Source organism: Cheilinus undulatus, linkage group 5 (genome assembly GCF_018320785.1).
Source record: "Cheilinus undulatus linkage group 5, ASM1832078v1, whole genome shotgun sequence".
Taxonomy (NCBI): domain Eukaryota; kingdom Metazoa; phylum Chordata; class Actinopteri; order Labriformes; family Labridae; genus Cheilinus; species Cheilinus undulatus.
Genome location: NC_054869.1, coordinates 2,788,414 through 2,811,379, shown reverse-complemented (window position 1 = coordinate 2,811,379; position 22,966 = coordinate 2,788,414). Strand labels below are relative to the sequence as shown.

General features: G+C 40.9%; 1 protein-coding gene across 3 annotated transcripts in view; it reads right to left on the bottom strand.

Annotated features, from left to right (window-relative positions):
* Positions 1-22,966, bottom strand: part of abca2 (ATP-binding cassette, sub-family A (ABC1), member 2) — a 144,187-nt gene that overhangs the window by 24,916 nt on the left and 96,305 nt on the right. For all 3 annotated transcript variants that reach the window (XM_041786929.1, XM_041786930.1, XM_041786931.1), the window contains 19 exons: positions 20,822-20,972; positions 20,487-20,691; positions 17,703-17,867; positions 17,196-17,376; positions 16,462-16,674; positions 13,924-14,120; positions 13,615-13,788; positions 11,200-11,396; positions 10,549-10,669; positions 10,091-10,375; positions 8,025-8,243; positions 7,619-7,721; positions 6,993-7,318; positions 5,235-5,448; positions 3,441-3,546; positions 3,252-3,363; positions 3,065-3,125; positions 814-988; positions 609-724 (listed from right to left, as the gene is read on the bottom strand). In XM_041786929.1, coding sequence (XP_041642863.1) covers positions 609-724; positions 814-988; positions 3,065-3,125; positions 3,252-3,363; positions 3,441-3,546; positions 5,235-5,448; positions 6,993-7,318; positions 7,619-7,721; positions 8,025-8,243; positions 10,091-10,375; positions 10,549-10,669; positions 11,200-11,396; positions 13,615-13,788; positions 13,924-14,120; positions 16,462-16,674; positions 17,196-17,376; positions 17,703-17,867; positions 20,487-20,691; positions 20,822-20,972 — 3,321 coding nt within the window. The remainder of the gene's footprint in view (positions 1-608; positions 725-813; positions 989-3,064; positions 3,126-3,251; positions 3,364-3,440; positions 3,547-5,234; positions 5,449-6,992; positions 7,319-7,618; positions 7,722-8,024; positions 8,244-10,090; positions 10,376-10,548; positions 10,670-11,199; positions 11,397-13,614; positions 13,789-13,923; positions 14,121-16,461; positions 16,675-17,195; positions 17,377-17,702; positions 17,868-20,486; positions 20,692-20,821; positions 20,973-22,966) is intronic.

The following is a 22,966-nucleotide window of genomic DNA, read 5'->3' as shown; positions in this document are numbered from 1 at the left end:
TCAAATCTATGAGTTGAAATGTAAGAAAAAAAAGTCAAAATCCTAAATTTAAGTCCTAATTTTGGGATGCAAAATTGAAAATATGAAATTAAAACACAAATTAATTTCTTTTCCCACATTCCTGACTACTAATCTAGTTATTTTTACTCTTTAATTTTTTCAGATTTTATGACTTAACCAGGGTATCTTAAACCATCAAGGATAATTTTACATTTTTATACTTGAGTAAATCTGCAGAACTCAGACTGATGGGCCAGTTATAACAAAATAAGAGCTTATCTTGTGGACCGGATTCAATCATTCCATGGGCCGGATTTGGCCCCCAGCCCTTGAGTTTGACACCCCTGACTTAAAGTATGGCTCTTGCAAAGGCATTTTTCAACAGTTTGGCTCTTAGGTGAAGCAGGGTTGAGGAACACTTAGAAAGAAGAGGTCACGGCCCTGTGGAAACAACATGTAGATTACCTGTTCAAACATAGCTAGATGTTATATTTCAAATAGAGTATTTATCAAAAGCAGTCCCTCTAAATCAGTCTGTCTAAAGAGCTAAGTGGCTGAGGAGTTAAAAATGTGTAAATAAATGTGTGTTTGTGTGTGAGTAGTCTCACCCATAGAGCAGAAATAAGGAGAGGACGGCAGGGAAGTTGGTGGGGGAGGTGTAGGCCGGCAGGTCGAACACAAACAGAATAATGACACAGCAGGTGGCAGGTACCAGGTAGTTCAGCTGATAAGAAACGAGAGGAGAAAACATTTTCACACCTGGGTAAAGTGAGCAGCATCTACATAAACATGTGCTCCGTACGCCGTTCTCACCATGTCCCAGATGTAGTTAGCCAGCCAGTAGATAACGGGGTCACAGCCGCTCACAAACTGAAGGTGTTTGGCTTTGGTTGATTTCTCTGCAACCAGGAAAACCACAAAACTGGCCGGGACAAAGGACATGGCTACGATGATAAAGATGGCGATCACCACATCAGTGCCCTGCAGCCTGTAGACACAAGAGAGGGAAAAATGAATCCATGCAGGGAGTTAAACACTAGGAGGCCTGCAGAAGAAATCAGTCTCTTATTTCATTTATTATTCTGAGTACTCTCAGATTCTTTATTAAAATCATAAAATCACATACAAAAAATTATCTGTCAGATGGGGCCACTGTAATACTGTTCACCTTGAAGGTATTAAAAAACCAGTCCAACGCTGATGAGGGAGTGAAGCATTAGAGAATTAAAGCCTGCATCACAGCTTTACATTAATTGCTGACAGAAAAACAGCCAATCATTATTAAGTATTTTGAGATGGTTAATCAGGTTTCGGTTGGCTCCGCCCCTGGTCAGGAGGTGAAATGCTGACGGCTCATCTCAGGAGCAAACTGCAGGATGCTGCCAAACTTTGTAGGAGTGTTGGTCTTTGAGCAGTGATCCTCAATGTGTGGCTCTTTCGTGATGATTTGTGGCTCTTTTATGTCTTAATTTGAAATATTATTCCCCCAGAAAACCTTTATAAAGGGAAACTATGACCTCAGAAATTATCCATTGCAAGTCACATTAAGTCTACCATCTGAGTTTTTAGTCACAGACTGTGGCCTCGTGCACAGACAGGAGGGTATTTTTAAAAACAGAAGTTCTTTTTCTTATCCGTCTTCAAAAATAATTCTGTCCACAAGGAATTCTCTCATTGCCCAGCCAGCCAAACCGAGCCAGGAAAGAGGTGACAAACTTTCTAATGGTCTAAATCCAGAATTCAGTCACATGTAGATCTCAGTGTTTTCTCATGTTCACAGCAACCAATTCCAACATATCTAGAGTGTTAAGACACAAAGGATGGATTTCACTTTACAGGGTCTTTGACATCAAATAAAATGAATTGCACTGGATTGTGGGATATGTAGTTCCTTCTTTCTATAAAGAATTATGACTACAGTCTTGTACCTTTGCCTTTTTCTCAGTTTTGATTGCTGCTTTAGGCCGGCCACACACTAGACACCTTTTTAAATCTGGAACGATTTTTAAACTGTGGGAGACCACAGACTTCAGGACAACTTCCAATCTTTAATCCTCTGAACGCACACACTAGACGACTCCGCCAGACTGTCAGATCACTGGAGACCACACACCTGCCGACCTGTCTATGACCTCTCGTAATCACGTGACTTCAGAAAAAAAAACGTAACAGGGATGTCTGTCGATACCGTCTTGCTGTCTCTTGCTGTCTCTCCACAACAGTCTGTCCTGGCATGTGTTACAGGTGAAGCAAAAATCATAATACTTGGGATGAAATCCTGGCTGAAATTAAGTTAAAGTTGTGTTTTTGGTTGTGAGCAGTGACAGTAAGTATGATCTGGCTGTGACCCCACTTGGTCTACTCGCTCTCATTGGTCGTTGTAGGTAATCCATCAGTGGCACTATGACCTAGAATCGTAACTATCAAACGTGACATTTATTGATAGTTAAGATTTGGGATTTTGGAGGCTACAACATGATTTGGAGCAGTAAAACAATCATGTTGACACCACACACATGCAGACTACTCAGACAAACAGTCGTTTGCCACGAAGCTCCTCTCGGGATATGCCCCCACGGTCGTTGGGGGAGGCAAATCTTGCCCCAAATTAGGCTTAAAATCCTGTAGTGTGTGGCCAGCCTTGGTGCTAATTCAAATATTTTAAGGTCATGAGTACCCAGGTAGCTAGTCAGCTTAGTCTGGCATTTAAGGTTTAGAAAATGTCTATAGAGGATCTGAATGGTAAATTTTACTCCAGGACCACAGCTGTGTGAGCACTGGTGAGCTCTATACAGTATAGAACAGAACAGTATGCTCCGCCCCTTCTTCATTCCAACATCTTCACATTAATCGTGATCATAGATCGGGCACCACTGTCATGTCATGTGGCACAAATGATTGGCTCTGTGCTCACATAATCTGACATGACAGTGGTCAAAAAGACTTAGAGTCTGACCTCTGTATCAGCCTTCTGTTGCAAAGAACAGCTGCTATTTTTATTATATTTAAGTTTATTTCATATGTGAATTTACTTTACAAGGTTTCATAAGGCAAAGACACTTACAGGTAGTCCAACGACAGGCTTGCACTGGTTCTGTTCATTGGATGGTTCGTCAGAGTGATACCTGTGAAAACACACAAAACAATGACCACCTGGTTTAAGAAACTAGTGGCCAAACCAAACAAACAACTCTCATTTGACAGTGGAATGTCTTCCAGTTGAACTAAACCTCTGCCTGCATAGTTTTTACCATAGGCTGCAGGGTTTCCTTTGGATGCTGGCAGGTTGGCACGCAGTATGGCATTGTTGAGAACGTTCAGGTACGTGGGCATGCTGTGGTAACCTTTGTTGTTGTACAGAACCTGCACACAAACCGTGCTTCTGTCAGTTTTTTTGTGAAAACTTTATGGGTAAACTTGAAGTCTAGTGAGCATCTTACCTGAGCTGATCGTCGAACTGCAATCTTTCTCACCATTGGAGGTAAGTTGCTTCCAAAGGATGCTGGGATTGACTTCTGAATGTTCCCCACGGTTAAACCACCGTATCTATCAGAAACAATAATAAAAGTAATAATAATAATGATAATAATGATAATAATAATAATGGTAATAATAATGATAATAATAATAATGGTAATAATAATAATAATTGTAATAATAATATTAATAATAATCATAATAATAGTAGTAATAATAATAATAATCTAATAAAGACAACAAAAATAATGATAATAATAGCTGTGCACCAAACCTTATTAATCAGGACAGCACATTATCATTGGCGTGTTTCAGGTCCGTAGTTCCTCAATGCTGTGTTCATGAACGCACTTTACTTTTAGGAAATAGGGATACAACTAATGACAACTATCTTTGTTGACTAGTCACCGACAACTGAAACAATTAGCCGACTGGTCAGGTGAGGCTTTGCTGCATTTACTGTTTTTTTTTTACTTTTTAGATGTGGCAAAAACCCATTTTTATTTATAAAGACATGTAACGTTCCTATTTGAAATGTGTGCGCACTACTGCCATGATAAACAAGGTCCACCTTACAAATATGACAGACCATCTTTATGTTAAAGGTGAAGCAGAGCTCAGTTTGTGAGCAGCTGAAGGGAAGCGTGCCACACATACCCAAACACACTCATTCTCATTATGCAAGAAAGGGAGAGAGAGAGAGAGAGAGAGAGGGGAGAGCGGAGAGAGGAAGTTAGCTTCAGTGCTGCAGCAGACTCAGGAATCTCCCTGTGCTTCCTGACTTTCACCAGGACTCTGCACCAGAGGTTTAACACTCTTATTAGCAGTATTAAGCATAAATACATGAATTTATTCATTCCTGGACATTGGGTTGCTGCATCAACTCTGACCATTATGCTATGTTTTGTTTCTTTGCTGCTAAATTTGCACGCTACTCTGAACAAAGATTGTACGGAGGTGAGATGGCTCATTCCTCATCAATCTCTGCAAATCACCGACAATGAAATTGGTTGTCGACAAATGTTGTTATCGCATTTTGTTGTCTAAGCGTAACTCTCCCTATTTAAAATGACCTGTCTTATAGGGAGACATTAAGACATCGGCTGTGTTCTTGTTTAGATAATTGAAATGCCTGGAACGACAGTCTGTAACAATGTTTGAATTGAAAAAAGCAAAAATGAACAAAGGAAAACTCTTTAAAATCAGAGAATGTCAGTTTATGATATAATGTATGGTATGGAAATGTTCTAGTTAAAGTAAAAAAAGAACAAATAACAGTTGTGCAATCAGAACTGTTCTTTGTTTTTGGAAGTAAACACAAGTGAAATCAGTTAGATATATATCTTTGCTCACTACATATTAACCCCTCTCACCCCCAGACATTCATAAATAGATAAACTTATCGGCCATCAGAGCAGGAAATTATTGGTTATCGGTATCACTCAAAAATACATATTGTGTGCAACTAGTTTGGACAAACAACTGCAGATTTATTTTAGATTTATGGTCTGTATGACAACATGGTTTGATCATTACGCAGTATCTGAGATGCAACAACTCTATTTTGAATTTCTACTCTGATATCATCACAAATACGGATTTTTGTACTTATTATCCTCAGTGATCATTAAGACAAAAACCCTGTAAAAAGTTTGTAATTATTTCTGTAATCCCACTGAGGACTATCTAAAAATAAACTCAATCCTACCCTGCGCTTTTAAATAAATCTCTCTTTGAATTTTTTCTTTTAGTCCAACCTGTGCAGGCGCAGTCTGTCTGATGTGAAGAGCAGGTACTCCGACACGTTCCGACCTGTGATGTCCACCAGGATGTCACCTGTCACCACTTTCATGAGGGGGGGCCGCCCTCCCACCCCGCTGGGGCAGGAAAAGCCCGTCCCCTGCATGGAACATATACAACGCACCGGCTCGTGGATGGAGAGGGGTAGGGTGGGAGGAGACGTCACTGGCTCTGAGAAATAATGGAGAAGCTATCGTTAGTTTGATAGAGTTTAACAGAATTATTCTAAAAAAGGCCTAGTCCCACTTAGAGTTGGTATGAACACCAGTCTGATTTCTTTGTGTTGTAAGAGGTCAGCCATGAATCAAACTGTTAATTTGAACTGAAATAGGAAAGAGGCAAGGGGTCCTCTCTGCCTCAAACCACCATCCAAATATGGTCACTTCCTTAGACAAAATACTCAAAGCATAAACAGCTTAAGTCAGCCAAACCCTGAACAAGACTTTTTCTTTTCATTTTGAAACGTCAGCTATATGTGAGTTCCAGGTAGACCCGCCCTTACCCTTCTCCTGCGTTATGTTCTGTAGGTTGTTTGCAGAAGAAACAAAGCACTCCAGAAGGGAAAGTACTGAAGTATAGAGAAGTGTAGCCAAAATGTCATTTTTGCCAATTTTGTGCTGTTTACAGCCAGGTCATGATCAACTTCTTTAGTCTTGGAGTAGAGACAGATTAAAGGCAAAGAGTAAAAGAATAAAATAAAAAACAGAAATGGAGGCAGACATAGATAAAAATCCTCCATCCAAAGTCTGGAGGGGCGGAGTCAGACTACGCTCACCCAACAGTCCAGTTTGGTTGATCTGATCTGTCTGTGTTCTCTCAGCTGAAGGTCCAGCCTCACACAATGTGGTTAACACGTCTCGCTGAGTTTCAGAGGAGACTGATGTTCTATTAGTCAGTGATCATGACATGGGTTTGACAGCAGCACCTGCCTGATGGCTAGTTAGCACCTGCAGCCGCAGAGTTTGGCCTTTTTGTGCTCACATAAAGATAACTTTGGTCGTTTAGACATGCCGCTGTTTTTGCTAACTTTGTAGACAAACTGGTAAGTTTGTGTCAGTAAACAGGGCTGTCATTGGCTCGTGAGAGTTGAGTCAGGAGGCGGGGATTGGATGAGGCTGGAAGTGCTGATTGATTGACATGCCTGTTAGCTACTCATTGTGCTCACAGTAGGCAGACTGTACCAAGCGGGCAGAGCTGTATTTGGCATCGGGCAAATGCGGGAGCACAAGCGGTGCGTAAGTGAGCCCATGGCCCAGCATTCAGTCATAGCAGAGGCAGGGATAAAATGTAACCCCCCTTTGTTGAGATGTGTTGCTGCCATCAAATTTAAAATGAGGTAATATTTTTCATGAATGATAAAATGTCTCAGTCTCAACATCTGAAATGTTAAAATGTTGTTTATGTTTAATTGTGAGTAAATGAGATATGACAATCATTGCATTTGTTAATATTTTACACCATGCCCCAGCTTTTTGGGAAATGGGGTTATATGTATGCTATATCTAGTATCCTATTTTGAACAAAACTGAAGACTCCTGTACAATCAGACCCTTGCAGTCGCCCCCTATTGGCCACTAAAGATAATACAGATCAGATTCATTTTGCATTAGCTCCATTTTCTGGCCCACTGAGCAGGACTTTCTCTTTATTCTGAGCCAGATAAGAGGGTTTAAATAGAACTATATATAACTATATATGGACTTAAATGGTCTCACCATGAACTGTGGTAGGAGGGGCCACTGTAAAGTTCCACAGTCCATCCTCAAAGCGAGGATCTGGGTCGTCTGAAGGGGCTGGTGAGGGGGGAGGGGGCACAAAGTTGGAGAGAGGGACTCCCTGGGTAAAGGAGTCCAGACACATAGAGTCAAAGTAACGGGCTGCCAGGGTCTTGGAGTTGTTGGCGCTGGGGTTGAGCGTCTGCGCGAGCTGGTCCAGGGTGCTGTTAAAGGGTGTTTTGAGGATGCAGGTGGCCCCCACACCCGAGGGCAGACGCAGGGTGTTAGTGATCTTCTGGGGGCTGGCATCTGGGGAGAGCTTACTCCTGTGGTGGGAGGTGTCACAGTTAGATTCTCTATGAGTTAAAGACAACTAGGAAGAATTAAAAGATCTATTTAAGACACAGTTGGTCCATTTATAAAGTAAGATGAATCATTCATTCATCACGTTGGCTTCAATGTAGTAGTAGCTAATGGGTTAACAGACGTGTACAACCTAAAATGTGATCTGATCAATTCTTTGTAGTCTTTGGAAGCAATAAAACAAAAACAGCTGTCAGAATCTTAACAGTTCCTAACACCACAGGATTAAGACCACCATAAGTAAAGTCTGCGTGCTGTCTTACCTGTACTGAGGTCTGTCTTCGTTGGCATATGGGATGAAGTTGCCCCGGGGTTGGGTGTAGTTGTGATACTGAGAGGGGGACAAGATCAAAGGGGGCAGATCCCCTAAAAAACAGACAGAAAATCCATCCATCAGTTAGAGTCTGTTATTGTGAGATAAAAAAGGCCTCTTAAGTCACTTTGTTGTTTTAAATAGTTTCTTAAACACTTCTATAAAGCAGTGCTATGGGGACCTACAAAAAAGTACAGTCGAATCATCTTCACAGATCTTTTTGGTTCTTTATGCTAGTTAGTTTTCAATCCAGTACCCAATGAATGATGGGCATGCCTAATTTTAATTTAATTAATGTTTTAAATTCTGGTCCTTAGATGAGCCTACCGTGTATAACCATGCATAAAAGCTCTCACCGATCTCAGGCACAGACAGCGCCACGGTCATGGCCACACAGACGAAGAAGGCAGGCAAGAGGATCTGAGAGAAGAGGCCTTTAGTATTCCTCTTGGCACAGTGGAACCGTTTCACGATGAGGCCATGAAACTGACTAAGCTTTAACCACCACCCCTCCAGTTTGAAGCTGCCCTGCCCCTCCAGGACCTCGGGCTCCGGGGACGACAGGTTCTCTGCATCTGTGGGGTTAAAGGGTCAGAGGGTAAGGGTGAATCAGCTTTATCTTGTATAATGCTTCCCTCGTCATATGACTACTCAAAACACTTTGACATCACTTTATGGGTCATACCCATTCAGACCCATCTAGATAGAGATGGTGAAGGCTGCTATGCAGACGCGCTCAGTATTAACGAATCCTATTCATACACATCCACACACAGTCACACTCTGCTGATGCAACAACGCCCAGTGACATAATGATATGTGATGCAGGTTTCTTGGTTATCCCTAATTACACTTTGATTTTTAAGACTAATCTCTGGACTTTTGGGCAAATTACAGCCTGGCCATCTGATCGACTTGCTAATGAGTGGTTTGCATCATCTGATGTAGCTTCTGTACTTCTGTTCATGAGGTTGTATGCCAACACTTGATGGTGATGCCTTCACTCCTGTCCACTGGAGGATGTTGCTGATGTCACTAACCGTCGATGGTGATACCTTCACTCCTGTCCTCTGGAGGATGTTGCTGATGTCACTAACAGTGGATGGTGATACCTTCACTCCTGTCCTCTGGAGGATGTTGCTGATGTCACTAACAGTGGATGGTGATACCTTCACTCCTGTCCTCTGGAGGTAATTGCTGATTTCACTAAGAGTAGATGGTGATGCCTTCACTCCTGTCCTCTGGAGGTAGTTGCTGATGTCACTAACAGTAGATGGTGATGCCTTCACTCCTGTCCTCTGGAGGTCATTGCTGATGTCACTAACAGTAGATGGTGATGCCCTCACTCCTGTCCTCTGGAGGATGTTGCTGATTTAACTAACAGTAGATGGTGATACCTTCACTCCTGTCCTCTGGAGGTTGTTGCTGATGTCACTAACATTAGATGGTAATACCTTCACTCCTGTCCTCTGGAGGTAGTTGCTGATGTCACTAACAGCTGTTCAAGGGTCTTTCTTTACAGTTCTCACAAAGTGTCTGTCATGAACTGCTGCTGTTTTCCGTTGTCTACCTTTTAGATGTCTGTTACTGAGTACACCAGAGGTTTATTTCTCTATCAATCCTTGTCCTGTCTGTTTTGGCTAAGAGATGTACCTAGCTTACAAAAAATACACAAGCTTCTAATCCTGAGATTCTCCCTGCCCTGAAAGCCCTGACTTGTTAACAGGCACACCTTTCCAGTCTGAAACAGGCTTGACTCTCACTGTTCAGATCAACACCATGATGTTCCGTCTGCTAGACCACCAACTCTACCTCCTGAGTCAGTGGCCCCCTAATTAAAGGGTATCAGTTGCAATCCATGTTTCTGGATGATTCTCCAGAGCCAGAATTTTAGTTTTTTCTTCTAAAATTCATATTAATTTAAATTATTTTCATTGCTTAATTTCAAACAAAAGAGCTCTAAAACAAATGATCCTTCCAAAAAACCTTTGAATGAAATATTCATAGGAGTTTAATCATGATTTTAGTATGCAAATCAAATTCCTATAATAAGACAGACAGAGTCATGTGACATCCTGAAATCTCTGATGCCCTTTAACGGGGTGCATCATTGTTCTTTTTTGTTATCATTAGCTCTGTCTCAAGGTTTGATTTCCAAAACATATAGCTCTAATGATATTCAGACACATGCCCGAAAAGTTTTGCAGTTTGCTCCTTTTTTTACTGATCACAGAGATAAACTATTTTTCTTCTATAACCATTAATAACTATGAGCAAAATCATTCATGATGGATGTGAGCAGTGAAAGCTTAAAGGTATGTTATAAAATGGGATTTATCAGCCAACATCTCCATGCTGAAGCTGTCAGGATGCTTGGTAATGGGAATGTAGAGTCAGCTCATCTGCCACTGAGACATCTTACCCCTCAGGCTGGCTGAGTCCGACTCCTGGCCGTTGTCGAAGAGTGGACAGTAATCTCCGTAGAAATCCGCATAGAGTCCCCCCTCATCTCCTCGTACTGATCCCACAGACGAGGAGGATTTCAGGGAGGACTGGCTCTGGCTCAGCCTCGAGCACATCACCAGATTACTCAGCTCTACCTCTGGCTTATCACCCTCCACCGCAGGGCCCGTCTCGCTTTGTGGACCCCCGCTTGAACCCACGGAGGACTTCCCCACTGAGCTGCCCCCAGGGGAGCCCTTCATGTCTGCCCAAAGAGAGAGAAGTCATTATCCTAGCCTGGAGTCGAATCATTAATTTAGTTAAAATGTCAGAACTTTTACTTCAATGCTGCACATTTAGCACAAATTGTTCTTATGGAGAAAGTTCTGGCTGACTCGTGAAAAACTATTGGTGTGGAGGAGAGGGTCATGTTCACACCAGCGTCACTGTTCTCCAGAGACTGGTCCTCTTCAGACACTTTGAGGAAAACTTCTTCCAGCGTGGTGTCCATCACACCGAAGCTAGTCAGAGCAAGGCTGTCCAAACTCTGCTCCAGAGCCTGTTCACAACAGGAGACAGCTGTTTAAAGGGGATATATTATGCAAAAATCCCCTTTTCAGGCTCTTCTAACAAAAATATATGCCCCTGGCCTGTCCACAATCCCCCCAAGAATCAGAAAATCCCACACACACCCCAACCCTCTCTTTCTCCACCTTTCAGAAAATGTGTGATAAAACAAGCCGTTCTCAGATTTTCCCCCCATGATGTCATGTGGGGAAATTAGCCCCGCCCCCAAGTTAGGCTGGATCTCCCCGCTTGGAAGAAGTGTAGTACAAACTCTGATTTGTTTTATGAAACTAGTCAATGCATTTCTGCACCACTTTCAATATGAATTTAGTTGTGTGTCTGGTTTTGTGTTAAGTCTGCTTTATTTGACAAACCTGGTTAGAATTGTTGCCAGACTTTTTTTCTTTTCGCAGCATAAACAGAGCTTAAATTTGTTTCCTGCATGATTCAAAACCTCTGTGTTCTATGATTAGGTTAAGCCAGTGACTGGGGTCGTTTTTCGCATATGTATGGAAGGTTTACCTGAAATAGCCTCTCAAAGCAGCCCTTCTTCACAGCCTCCGATGGCAGCACGTAGGACAGCTCCGTGTTGGAGTCAGACACCAGCAGGCAAGAAGCCACAAACTGGCGAATAAACTGAGTGACTCGAGCCTCTGAGCAAGGCGACAAAGAAGAGGACGGAGACAGAGAAGAGGGAGGCTGCAGCTGGATGCCCTGACCTGAAGGACAGGGAGGGGTACACAAGGTCATGATTGAGAGAAAAAAAACAGAGAGAAAGAAAAAAATGGAGCTGAAGACAGAAAGACCTTTAATTTAAAAACTGCGCCCTTTAAAGATTGGATCTTTCTGCAGAATCAAGAGTCATCAACAAAACATTAATTTCAATGACTGAACTACTAAACAACTGTTCATCCATTTAAATTAATTAATTTTTCTTTTAAAGGGTGGTTAAGTTGAATAAACTGAGCATATACTCAAGTGCTGCCATATTATTGAGATCAGCAGATCATCTCAAACTCTGATCAGCTGACAGCCAGCTGATTCACTTCTAAGCACGCTATTGGCCAATCCCACTAAGTCGGTCATATTTAAGCTTCTCTGTGCCATGACATCAGTGCCATTCTGTTGTCACTGATGACTGCTCTACTCTATGTTTTTTGCTGCTTCTCATCCTGTCTCAGGTTTTTCACGTATGCATAGGAAGCCAGGAATGTGTGCTGTTCCTGCTTGATGCTTTCCAAGTAGGCTTGTGGAAGGGAATGGGCATCCTAGAATAGCCACATCGCCAAGTGTAATGCTTATCAAGAAATATCTATAACCTCACACCTATTTATAACCCCAAACCTATCGAAATAATTGTGATATTTTTTGCTGTAGCGGAGCAGCGCTATCCCTCAGTTTATCCTCATCTCCTGATCAGCTGTTTGAGTCTGTGGCTTCGGCAGAGGAAACAACAGCTAACTCAACTAAAAATTGGTTATTTCAGCTCAGTTTTCCACTTCAACAGCTGACACAGTGTTTTCATAAAGTAAACATACATACATATACTGCAGCTTGTGTATTTATCAGCCATTAGAAGAATAAAACCACAGCCAGAAACTTACTTGGATGACTGGATGAGGTGATTTTCTAATTATCTTCAGAAAGTAGGCCTGGGCGACATGGCCTAAAAATCATATCACGGTATTTTTTTGTGCCTTTGATGGTAATGGTATTATATTGCGATATTACAAAATTAAAAAGGGATAATGCTTTTCAATCTAAATTCAAGTGTTATTAACCCCCTTCTCCCCATAAAACAGACCTTTGATGACATACTCAATTTATGTCTACACATAAAAACACAGAAAAAAATGTTATGTTTTTTTTAAGGCTCTCTAGGTTCACTTCTGTCTAACAGTGTTAATTTTGGCAGCTATTTTTAATTTTAGTCTTAGTTTTAGTCTTTGAAAGAAATGCATTTTAGTTTTAATCACATTTTAGTCATTTCTACCCTTTTTAGTTTTAGTCTAGTTTTAGTTGATGAAAACTCACAACATTTTAGTCTAGTTTTAGTCCATAAAATGTCCTCACATTTTAGCCTTGATTTTTAGTTCAAGCATTTATTTTCCTGCCTGAATCTGGTACCAAATCATGGTAGTGTGTTCTCTGCACCCTGCCAAACCTGGGGTTTCTGCTTTCTACAGCTGAGAGGCAGAATAGATAGCTAAGTTCTTTTTGACAGATTTACCCACAGTGGAGAAATATCACAGATTTTGAATGTCTGGATTCAAAACAATGAAACTACATTACATTTTAGTCTAGTTTTAGTCATTTTGGCGAAAACTTAACTTAGTTTTTGTCAGTTTTAGTCATCACAGATCTATTTCTGTTAGTTTTAGTGTAGTTTTTGTCATGGAAAAAAGGCTGTCAAGGAACATTTTTAGTCAGAGTTTTAGTCGACTAAATTAACACTGTCTAACTGCACTCTAAGTTTCACATTTCATTTCTCTATCATGGTGAGGTGTGTTAAGCTGCCAATGACTTGAATATGTTTCCTGGTGAAGGCATTCACAATAAAAGTGTTTCAGAAAAATAACAGCCTCTGACTTTATTGTGAAGGGCTTGACGGAAGTACTGTGTGTGCAGCTTTGGCTGCTGTAGTTTTTGCAGCTAGTTTAAAGCAGCTTTTCTGACCTCATTTAACATTGCAACCTGGACCCACGCGTTGAGTATCACTGGGTTAGACCTAAATTCAGAATCTGGCCCCTGCTGTGATGGAGTTTGACATCCCTGAGTTAGACCAACCATTAAAAGTTCCATCACACCTGTGGCACGTATTGAGTTTAGTTATTCTAACTTCAAACTCATCATAAACGATGTCTAATGATGTTTTCTACATGTAAGTCCTCATGCCCATCTTAGATTTTTACAGCTCATTACACAGAGAAGACTCACCTCGACCTTCACTTTGCTTCTTCACCAGTGTCAGTTTGTATCCGTCTCCGTAGGTGCTTTTTAAAAAGAGTGGCGAGCCGCAGCACTTTAGTTTCCCATGTGAGATGATGGCGATTCGATCCCCCAGAAGGTCAGCTTCATCCATGTGGTGTGTGGACAGCAGGATGGTCCGGCCTGAGGCAGAGAAAACTCACTCTTAAACAGTCAAAGATGTGAGAACTGTGATCTACTGTACCTTATGGCCTGTGACAGCTAAAATCTTCTCTGATGAACATCTGATTCAAAGTTCAGGCTCTGGCCTTTGCTCACCCTGTTTGTACTTGAGGATGAGGTCCCAGATTGCTCTGCGAGCATAGGGGTCCACACCGGCTGTGGGTTCATCCAGGATGACAGCCCGGGAGCCGCCAACAAAGGCGATAGCCACTGAGAGCTTCCTCTTCATACCACCAGATAAAGTCTGCACCAAGCTGTGACGCTTGTTTGATAACTCCAAGTCAACAATCATCCTGAACAAAAACATGCACAAAGAGGCCATTTATTATTCAAAAAAAGAGTTCATGACTGTAACATGTTCCAAAAAAGTTGGGTCAGGAAGGTGTTAACCACTGTGTTCCACCACCTTTTGTTCTAACAACACTCTGTAAGAGTCTGGGGGCTGAAAACACTCATTTTTAAATATACCAGTATTAAGTGCTGAGACACATTAGGTTGCAAAGACCTTATGCCATCAGAAGACTCAATTCTGAGAAAGAATTATCTAGAATTGTGTATAAATGGCATTACAGGGATCTGCAAATCCTTTTCAGCCATAATGCTGTTTGCAATCATGTGACTACAAATGTCTGATGGGGGTCAGGGACTGGGAGACAGATTAAATAGTTTCTGTTTGCGTGCCAGTTTAATTTCATTCATCCATCATTGATATTTATTCCTCATTTTTAAAGCCAAGCTGCTACTAAATGAAGAGCTGTTAGCTCTACTGAGCTGAGCCAAATGGTCTGGATCTCTTAATAGAGACGGATTTCCCCTCACAAGGAGCAAGACTAGGAAATATAAGTAGTCACAGAGTTTAATTAGCTTAACCATGACAAAACTATCCAGTTGATCCAATCCAAGCTGGCTTGCTTTGTGGAAATGGACCATCCATAAGTGGTGTGTGAAACCGCCTTAGAAGAAAACTTTATAAAATTCTTGCCTGCTGCCTTTCCTTTGTAACTGAAAAAAGTTTGTCTGAATATTTCACTACTTTTAGGACACAAAAGTTGTTAAAGAATTAAGAATCTTTATATTTTGCATGAGTCTCCTCACATCTGTTGGCTCCAAGTGGCAACCTCCGGTTCTAAAAAAATGAAGCCTTTGCGGAAGTGCCAAAAATTGCTATACCGCGACTGTCCGCTTGAGGCTAGCTGCAGGAAAACCGGAAGTTCCGTCTGCACATGTTAAACAGCCGGTTTTGAGACACAAAATAAACTGGTTTACAGCCTGGTTCAAAACACCAAACATGTCTCATTAGCTAGTGTCTTATTGTGCTCCCACTGTACGGGGGGGGGGGGTTGTACCACGATCGTTTGGCTGATATTTAGGATGAAAGCTGATTGGGGCGTCTCATTTGATTGACAGATAGCTCGGCAGGCAGAGGCTCCGTTTCTGTCAGCCGGAATGCTAGCTAGCAGGCTGACAGGAAGTCAATTGAAGGAACGATGAATGTGGCCAAGTACAGAGATATCCTGAAAGAAAACCTTCTCCAGAGTGCTCAGGACCTCATACAGGGCCAAAGGTTCACCTTCCAACAAGACAATGACCCAGGCACAACTAAAAAAAACAAAAGAAAGGCTTAGGAACAAATCTGTGACTGTTCTTGAATGGCCCAGCCAGAGCCCTGACTTAAACCCAACTGCACATCTCTGGAGAGACCCGAAAATGTCTGTCCATCAACGCTCACCATCCAACCTGACAAGGACTGGCAGAGGATCCCCAAATCTAGGTGTGAAAAACTTTTTGCATCATTCCCAAGAAGACTCATGGCTGTTTTAGCTCAAAAGGGTGCTTCTACTCAATGCTGAGCAAAGGGTCTGAAAACTTATGGCCATGTGATATTTCAGTTTTTGTTCTTTCATAAATTTGCAAAAATGTCTACAATTCTGTTTTTTCTGTCAAAATGGGCTGCTGTGTTCACATTAATGAGGAAAAAAAAATCAACTTACATGATTTTAGCAAATGGCTGCAAATTAACAAAGATGGTCTGTGAATACTTTTCGTACCCATTGTATGTTGTGTGGGTTTACTTACTTAGATATTTAACTTAACATTATTTGTATTTTACTTAAAGTTAGTATTAAACATTTAGATTATTACTAAATTATTAGATTTTATATTTTATGTTGGACAGGATATGGGCTTTGAGAGCAGCAACCCCCATCTGAAAAATCTTCCCACAGCTATGCCTGTTACCAATTCACCTTCTTACCTGTAGAAAGTTCCAAGTGTTTCTTTGAGCATTGTACAACTGTTCCAGTCTTTTCTTGCTCCTGTCCCAGTTTTTTTAATGGGATGTGTGGCAGGCATCAAAGTCAAAATGTGTGCATATTTACTTGAGACATTAGATTTGATCAGTTTGACCATTAAATATCTCATCTTTGAGCTGTATTCTGCTGAATGTAGTGTGGAAGAGATTTGCAAATCCCTATTCTGTTCATCTTTTTCAAATTTTTTACACAACATCTCGACTTTTTTAGAACTTTGGTTTGCAAATATACAGATGTAGGCATGATTATGTGGTCTAGATTTTAAGTAAAGCAGCCAAATAAAGCTTTTCTTTGTATTTTGGCTTAGGCGCCATATACTGACTTGTCCATCTCCTTGCGTATGTCTTCCTCAGCCATCCCTTTCAGTCTGGAATAGAACCACAGGTGTTCCTCCACGCTCAGCTTGTCAAACAGGACGTTGTGCTGTGGACACATGCCAAGGTTCTGACGGATACGTTCCATCTCTGTGCGGATGTCATGACCATATATGGTGGCTGAGCCTGACGTGGGTGGGAACAAGCCTGTCAGGATGGACCTGTGAGAAGCGAGAGGTATTCATTATGTTAAAGTCATGGACTTTTAACTGGACTGTTCTCCCTATCCCAGTATCCCAGCCCCTTTAAGCTGGTTACTTCTGGATCTTCTTCAGGTTGACCCAGGGGTGTCAAACCCAAGGCCCGGGGGCCAGATCTGGCCCGTGGAATGGTTAAATCCGGCCCGCAAGATCATATTTCTATTATAACTAGCCCACCAGTATGAGGTCTGCAGATTTACTCCAGTATCCTGAAAGAAAGGGGCCTTGGGTTTGACATGCCTGAAATAGATAAATCCATGATAATGTGAATAATATTTTTGTGATAAATGATGTAGCAGTGTTTCTACTGGACCTCCATTTTGACACCAGAAGCAAAAGACGATAACTTAAGTCTTTGTTTTTTGGTCGGCCAATCAGATGCTCTAATTGCTAATTCTCTTTGCTTCAATCGGGAGCAGCCAAAGATCAACAAGAAGGTCAGACTTGTTTTAACACAGAGTAGACACACAAGTCCTACTCACATGGTGGTGGTCTTGCCGGCTCCATTGTGTCCAAGGAAGGAGACCACCTGGTTTTCATGGAGGTTCAGGCTCAGCTTGTTCAAGGCCAGTTTGCTGCCGGTTTTGTAAACTTTGGTCAGTTTGTCAATACACACGACCAGCGGCAGGTGACTCGGCTCCTCCTCGATACCCCGCATCTCCTCTGGTGTTGCAATAGCACAACAGAAAACACTGGATAAAACCCCCTTAAGACTCTGATACAGGATCTCTTTTACTGTGCTACTCTAAATGGTTCACTGACTGTGACTATGGAAAGACTGAAGGGTCACAGTTTGTTTCTATTAGCCCACAACACATTCTCCAAAAACATCTCATGAGAAAAACAAAGACCCTCAGGGTTTATCATCACTTAAACGACTGAAGATGAAGTTTCTAAAGGATCTGCTGAGAGCCACGATGAAGGGAAAGGAATCAGGATGATTTTTATGGCTAGAAATGATGCTGTGTTTTAACTTAATCCAACCTTACCTGATCTCCTCTGGTCCATGGCACATGCTTGATCCTCCTCCATCACACTGAGCCTGGTCGCTCCGCCTCCACACCACGGCCAATCCCATGTCTCCACACGCCCGCTACCTGACCAATAGGATCTCTGCAGAGGGAAGTACCATGGGCGTGGCAGTCCATACATTCCTATTTTAGAGAAGAAACACATCAGCTTTCAGCGAGGGCTTTGGGACAGCACATATTGTACGTTATGTTTACAGTCATTTCTTCCTTCTAACAAAGTGGTGCTCAACCTGTGGCTCTAGAGCCACATGTGTAATCAATTTGTTTCAGTTGGCTTTAATTGGCAACCTTTATTTTTTGTCTGTATATTTCCATTTCCCTTACTTGCTATTTTTTTGCTAATTTTAGTCCATTTTCACTGTTTAAGCCTGCTTTTGACACTTCTTTTGCCACTTTTATCCCATAATATCAAGTTTTGTTGCCTCTTTTAACCTGCTTTTTGCAGTTTTTTTGTAGTTATTTGCCACTTTCGGCCCATTAAAGCTGCCTACATGCCACTCTTTTCCCCTTTTTTTGATACTCTTTGCTGCTTTTTGCCTTTCGTCCTACCTTTTTTTCCGTTTAGTCACTACTACATTTATTTTTGCCATGTTTTTGCTATTTTTTGACCATTTTTGCCACCTGTAACTCATTTTTAATGCCATTTTAACCCAGTTTTGCCACTTTTCACCACTTACAGTATGGCTCTTGCAAAAGCATTTTTTAACAGTTTGGCTCTTTGGTTGAGCAGGGTTGAGTAACTCTGTTCAACATGTTCGATTTGGTCATGAGTACTGGTTGGGTAGCGACATAGAAAAGACATGCTGTTGTCGGTGAAGTTGGGCATGAATCTCTGGCTCTGTAATTGTATAACCTGACTGAGTAAACACAGTAGCAGACAAAACAGTACTCTGAGTTGTTCTTATTTAAAAGAGCCTTCAAATGTCACTCACATGTTGGTCCTTTTTTACCGAGCTGAGAAAAGATAGCATGCTTTGTTACCAAAGTACCCCAAAATTCATTGTTTGCAAAATCAACCAAGCTGGCAAATTTAAATGTAAATTATTTACAACAGGGGTGTCACACTCAAGGCCTGGGGGCCAGATCTGGCCCGCTGAATGGTTAGACCCAGCCTGCAAGATCATATTTCTATTATAACTGGCCCACCAGTATGAGGTCTGCAGATTTCCTCCAGTATCCTGACAGGCCTTAACCTTGATTATTCAAAATGCCCTTATTAAGTTATAAAAACCCGAAAAGTTAAGAGTGAGAAAAATTAGATAAGTCAGAATTTTGCATCTTGAGATTATGATTCAAACTTGCGATTTTGGCTTTTAATTTCAAACTTTGACCTTTAAAACTAAAAATTTGGACTTTATATGTCACATTTTTATCTTTTAGATTCACAATCTTAAATTTTAAGTCGTATTTTTACCTTTTTAACTCATTATTTTGGCCTTTGAATCCCATATTTTGTCCTTTTAAACTCATGGCCTGTATTTTTTCATTTGACATTTTAAATAAGTAATTTTGACTTTTTATATCATATTTAGACCTTTTATACTCATAATTTCGACTTTTTATATTGTATTTTGACCTTTTATACTCGTAATTTTGACTTTTTATACTGTATTTTGACCTTTTATACTTGTAATTTAGACTTTTTATATTGTGTTTTGACCTTTTAGATTCATTATTTTAAATGTAAGTCATATATTTAACTTTTTAAGTCATTATTTTGAATTTTTGCTCATATTTTGACATTTTCAACCCCTGACTTTGGCTTTATTACCTCCACCAAGGAGGTTATGTGATTGGCAGGGTTTGTTAGTTAGTTTGTTAGTTTGTTTGTTAGCAACATTACTCAAAAAGTTATGGAGAGATTTTGATGAAATTTTCAGGAAATGTCAGAAATGGCATAAGGAAGAAGTGATTTGATTTTGGGAGTGATCTAGATCACCGTCTGGATCTGGGAATTTTTCTACAGGATTCTTCACTTTTGGGAGATAGGGCTAATGGTGGAGGTCTGCGCTCTCTGACTGCTTTTCTAGTTATCCCATATTTTGACTTATCAGACTCACAATTTAAAATTTTAAGTCATATTTTGATTTTTAAAGTTAGTTTTATGTAACATTTTGACCTTCCAAACTTATGATTTCAACTTTCTATTCATATATATTTACTCTTTAAAAACATTATTTTTCTATTTTTAATATCGTGTTCTGACCTGTAGAACTTATAAGTTGGCCTTTTAATCTCAGATTTTGAGTGTTTAAACTTACCATTTTGACTTTTTTGACTTCTAAAAGATTTATCATTAGTGCTGTTTTTTTTTTCATATTTTACCACTGGTGAAAATGAGGTTGACAGTTTATGGTTAATGTTGACCCTCGTAGGCCCTCAGGTTAGACCTAAATCCAGAATCCGGCCCCTGCTGTGGTTGAGTTTGACAACCCTGATTTACAATGTCATTTAGCAGATGCTTTTTGGGGGTAGGTAGACAGGTGTTCCAGGAGTTAAGGACCTTGTCCAACCGCCCAAATTGGATACTGGTCATGCACTGACTGGGTTTCAAACCATTAATCTCCTATTCCAAATTCAGTGATGTAACCCACTCAGATATCCAGCCTCTGTACGTTAGTTTAATCAAATAGGCAGCATTTCTGATGTAAAATAGAAAACTTATCAAAGAGCCCAGAGCTCATCCATGCACCCTAAGAACAATAGCAGGATGATGGAAATTGAAAAGAAATGTTTTCCTACCAGGATGCACAGCCTCGATGTACCAGGTGAGCACACCATACACGCCGGCATCGATGATGAGCATCATCATGGACAGGCCTAGGTTAAAGTCATCACCCTCCACTGGTGACTGGCTGATGGTCCGCCACTGGATGCCGACTCCTGCAACCTCATACAGAGCGAAATACTTGGAGCCCAGGCCGAAGGCAGTGGTTGACATCAGAGACTGAAGAGGACAGAGAGAGAAAGAATTTACACCCGTCTCCATCCTCTGGGTTACCTTCACAGCAATGAGCCAATCAGAGCTCAGGTGTAGGTAGACTGAAACAGAACTGGGTAAAGGTAAAGGGGCTTACTGCGATGCATTTCTCAAATGCTGTGATCTTATCGTGAGCCACCTCCTCCCTGATGGCCACATACATGTAGGGGACATAGCTGAGGAAGTAGATGATTCCTCCACATGCTGAAGCCAGCTTGGCCTTGGAGTAGATCACTGACACCAAAAAACTGTGATACAAGCAGGATGTACACAAGATTTTTATCAGTTAGTAGTCAAAGAAATTCTTAAATATTCTCTTAATGATCCAACAGCACTAATGATGATTTACTCCTAAATTTGACTCGGTTGATTTGTAACCTTTCACCAAACAGAAAGAGTAGAGTTTATTCAAGATAAGAAGCTAGAACTGGATTGGGCTAAAAGATGCTGCTATACTCTTTGGTAGTGATTCTCAACCTTTTCAGCCACGGCCCCCAAAATAAAGGTGCCAGAGACTGGGGACCCCCACTGTACCCAAAGGTGGTTGAACAGCCATGCACAACTCAGAATAGTCATGTGCAGACAAGGCCGTCCACAAAGGGGATAAATGGGAGAGCCTTCTGGCACCCAGCCAAACTGGGGGCCCATGGAGGTCAACAAAACCATGGTCCATTGTAAAGTTAGCTATGAAACCCATATTTTATATTTAGCCTGAATAACAACCTCTCTTATCAAATGAAACAAGTATCTTTATTTATCCATGTGTGTACTAAAAAGCCTTAAAAATGTATATTCTTATTGCCAGAAAAAAAAAAAAAAAAAACGAAAATGGTTTAAAAATTGCTAAAATGGTTTAATAATGGCAAAAAATGGTGGAAAAGGTGGCGAAGTTGGATTTTAATAGTAGCAGAAATGGGTTAGAAGGGGCAAAAATTAGATAAAAATGGCAAAAATGGGTTAGAAGAGGCAAAAATTAGATAAAAATGGCAAAAATGTGCATAAATACTGGTTGAAGGGAGTTAAAATGTGGATGAGATGGCTTTAAGTTGGCAAAAATGGGATGGAAAATTGATATAAACTGACAAAAAAGGGTTAACTGAGAAAGAAAAAAGGCGTATATTGGCAGAAATTAGTTAAACTACAATAAATGGGCATATCAAATAGTGATATGTGGTTAAAATGGGAAAAATTGGGTGTAAAAAGGGTTAAAAGTGACAATAATGGGTCAACAGAGGCAACATTAAGCTTAAGTGGCAAGAATTGGTTTGTAAGTGGCAAAAACAGGCAGAAAAAAAGTGGTGGAAAGAGTTTAAAACTGACCAAAATAGGTGTTAAATGGCAAAAATGTGTTAAAATTGGTGGGAAAAAAATGATGAAAAGGGGTAAGAAATGTGACAACATTGGCATGAAGTGGCAACAGAGTAACTTTAAAAATATTCTTAGTTTTTTAGGGCATCTGAAGACCCCCTCTCAGAGTCTTGCGACCCCGAGGTTGGAACCATCCCTATGGGATGAATGCTTTGTTATAACAGACCCTAGATCTGAGTCCTTGTACATAAAGTATTTAACAGCTGGGAAAAGGTCACTGTGGTCTGCATGGCAATGCAGCGGTTAGCGCTGTTGCCTCACAGCAAGAAGGTTCCTAGTTCGCTTCCCGGTCTGTGCAGAGTTCGCATGTTCTCTCTGTGCATGAGTGGTTTTTCCCCAGGTACTCCAGCTTCCTCCCACCACCAAAAACATGCTCATTAGGTTAACTGGTGACTTTAAATTGACTGTAGGTGTGAGTATGAGTGTGCCTGGTTGTCTGTCTCTATGTCAGCCCTGAGATTGACTGGCGACCAGTCCAGGGTGTACCCCGCTTGCAGCTGTTTCAGAGGTAAAGAAGACCAAAAAACAAACAGAAATGGTCCCATCATTCATCCAGTATAAAACATCTAATCCTGCAACACAGGTGTCTTGTCTAACTTGACACAGCTCTCATTTTTTCATCCTTTGCTCACTTGATTAAAAAAAAATTAACGTGAGTGATCAGGTTATTTTTTAATCACTTCCGATGTAGTAGGAATGTATCAGTGAATGACTCTGCATGTCCAATAAAAAATGACTTTGGTGTGCCATTAACTTATTTTTGACAGGGTCACATGTGTGTTCTGTTTTTTCAGTGACACAATAAAAGGAGGAGTGTGAACGATCCAGCTCCAGGAGCCTCCTAATATTCCCTGGGTAAATACCAACACAACAA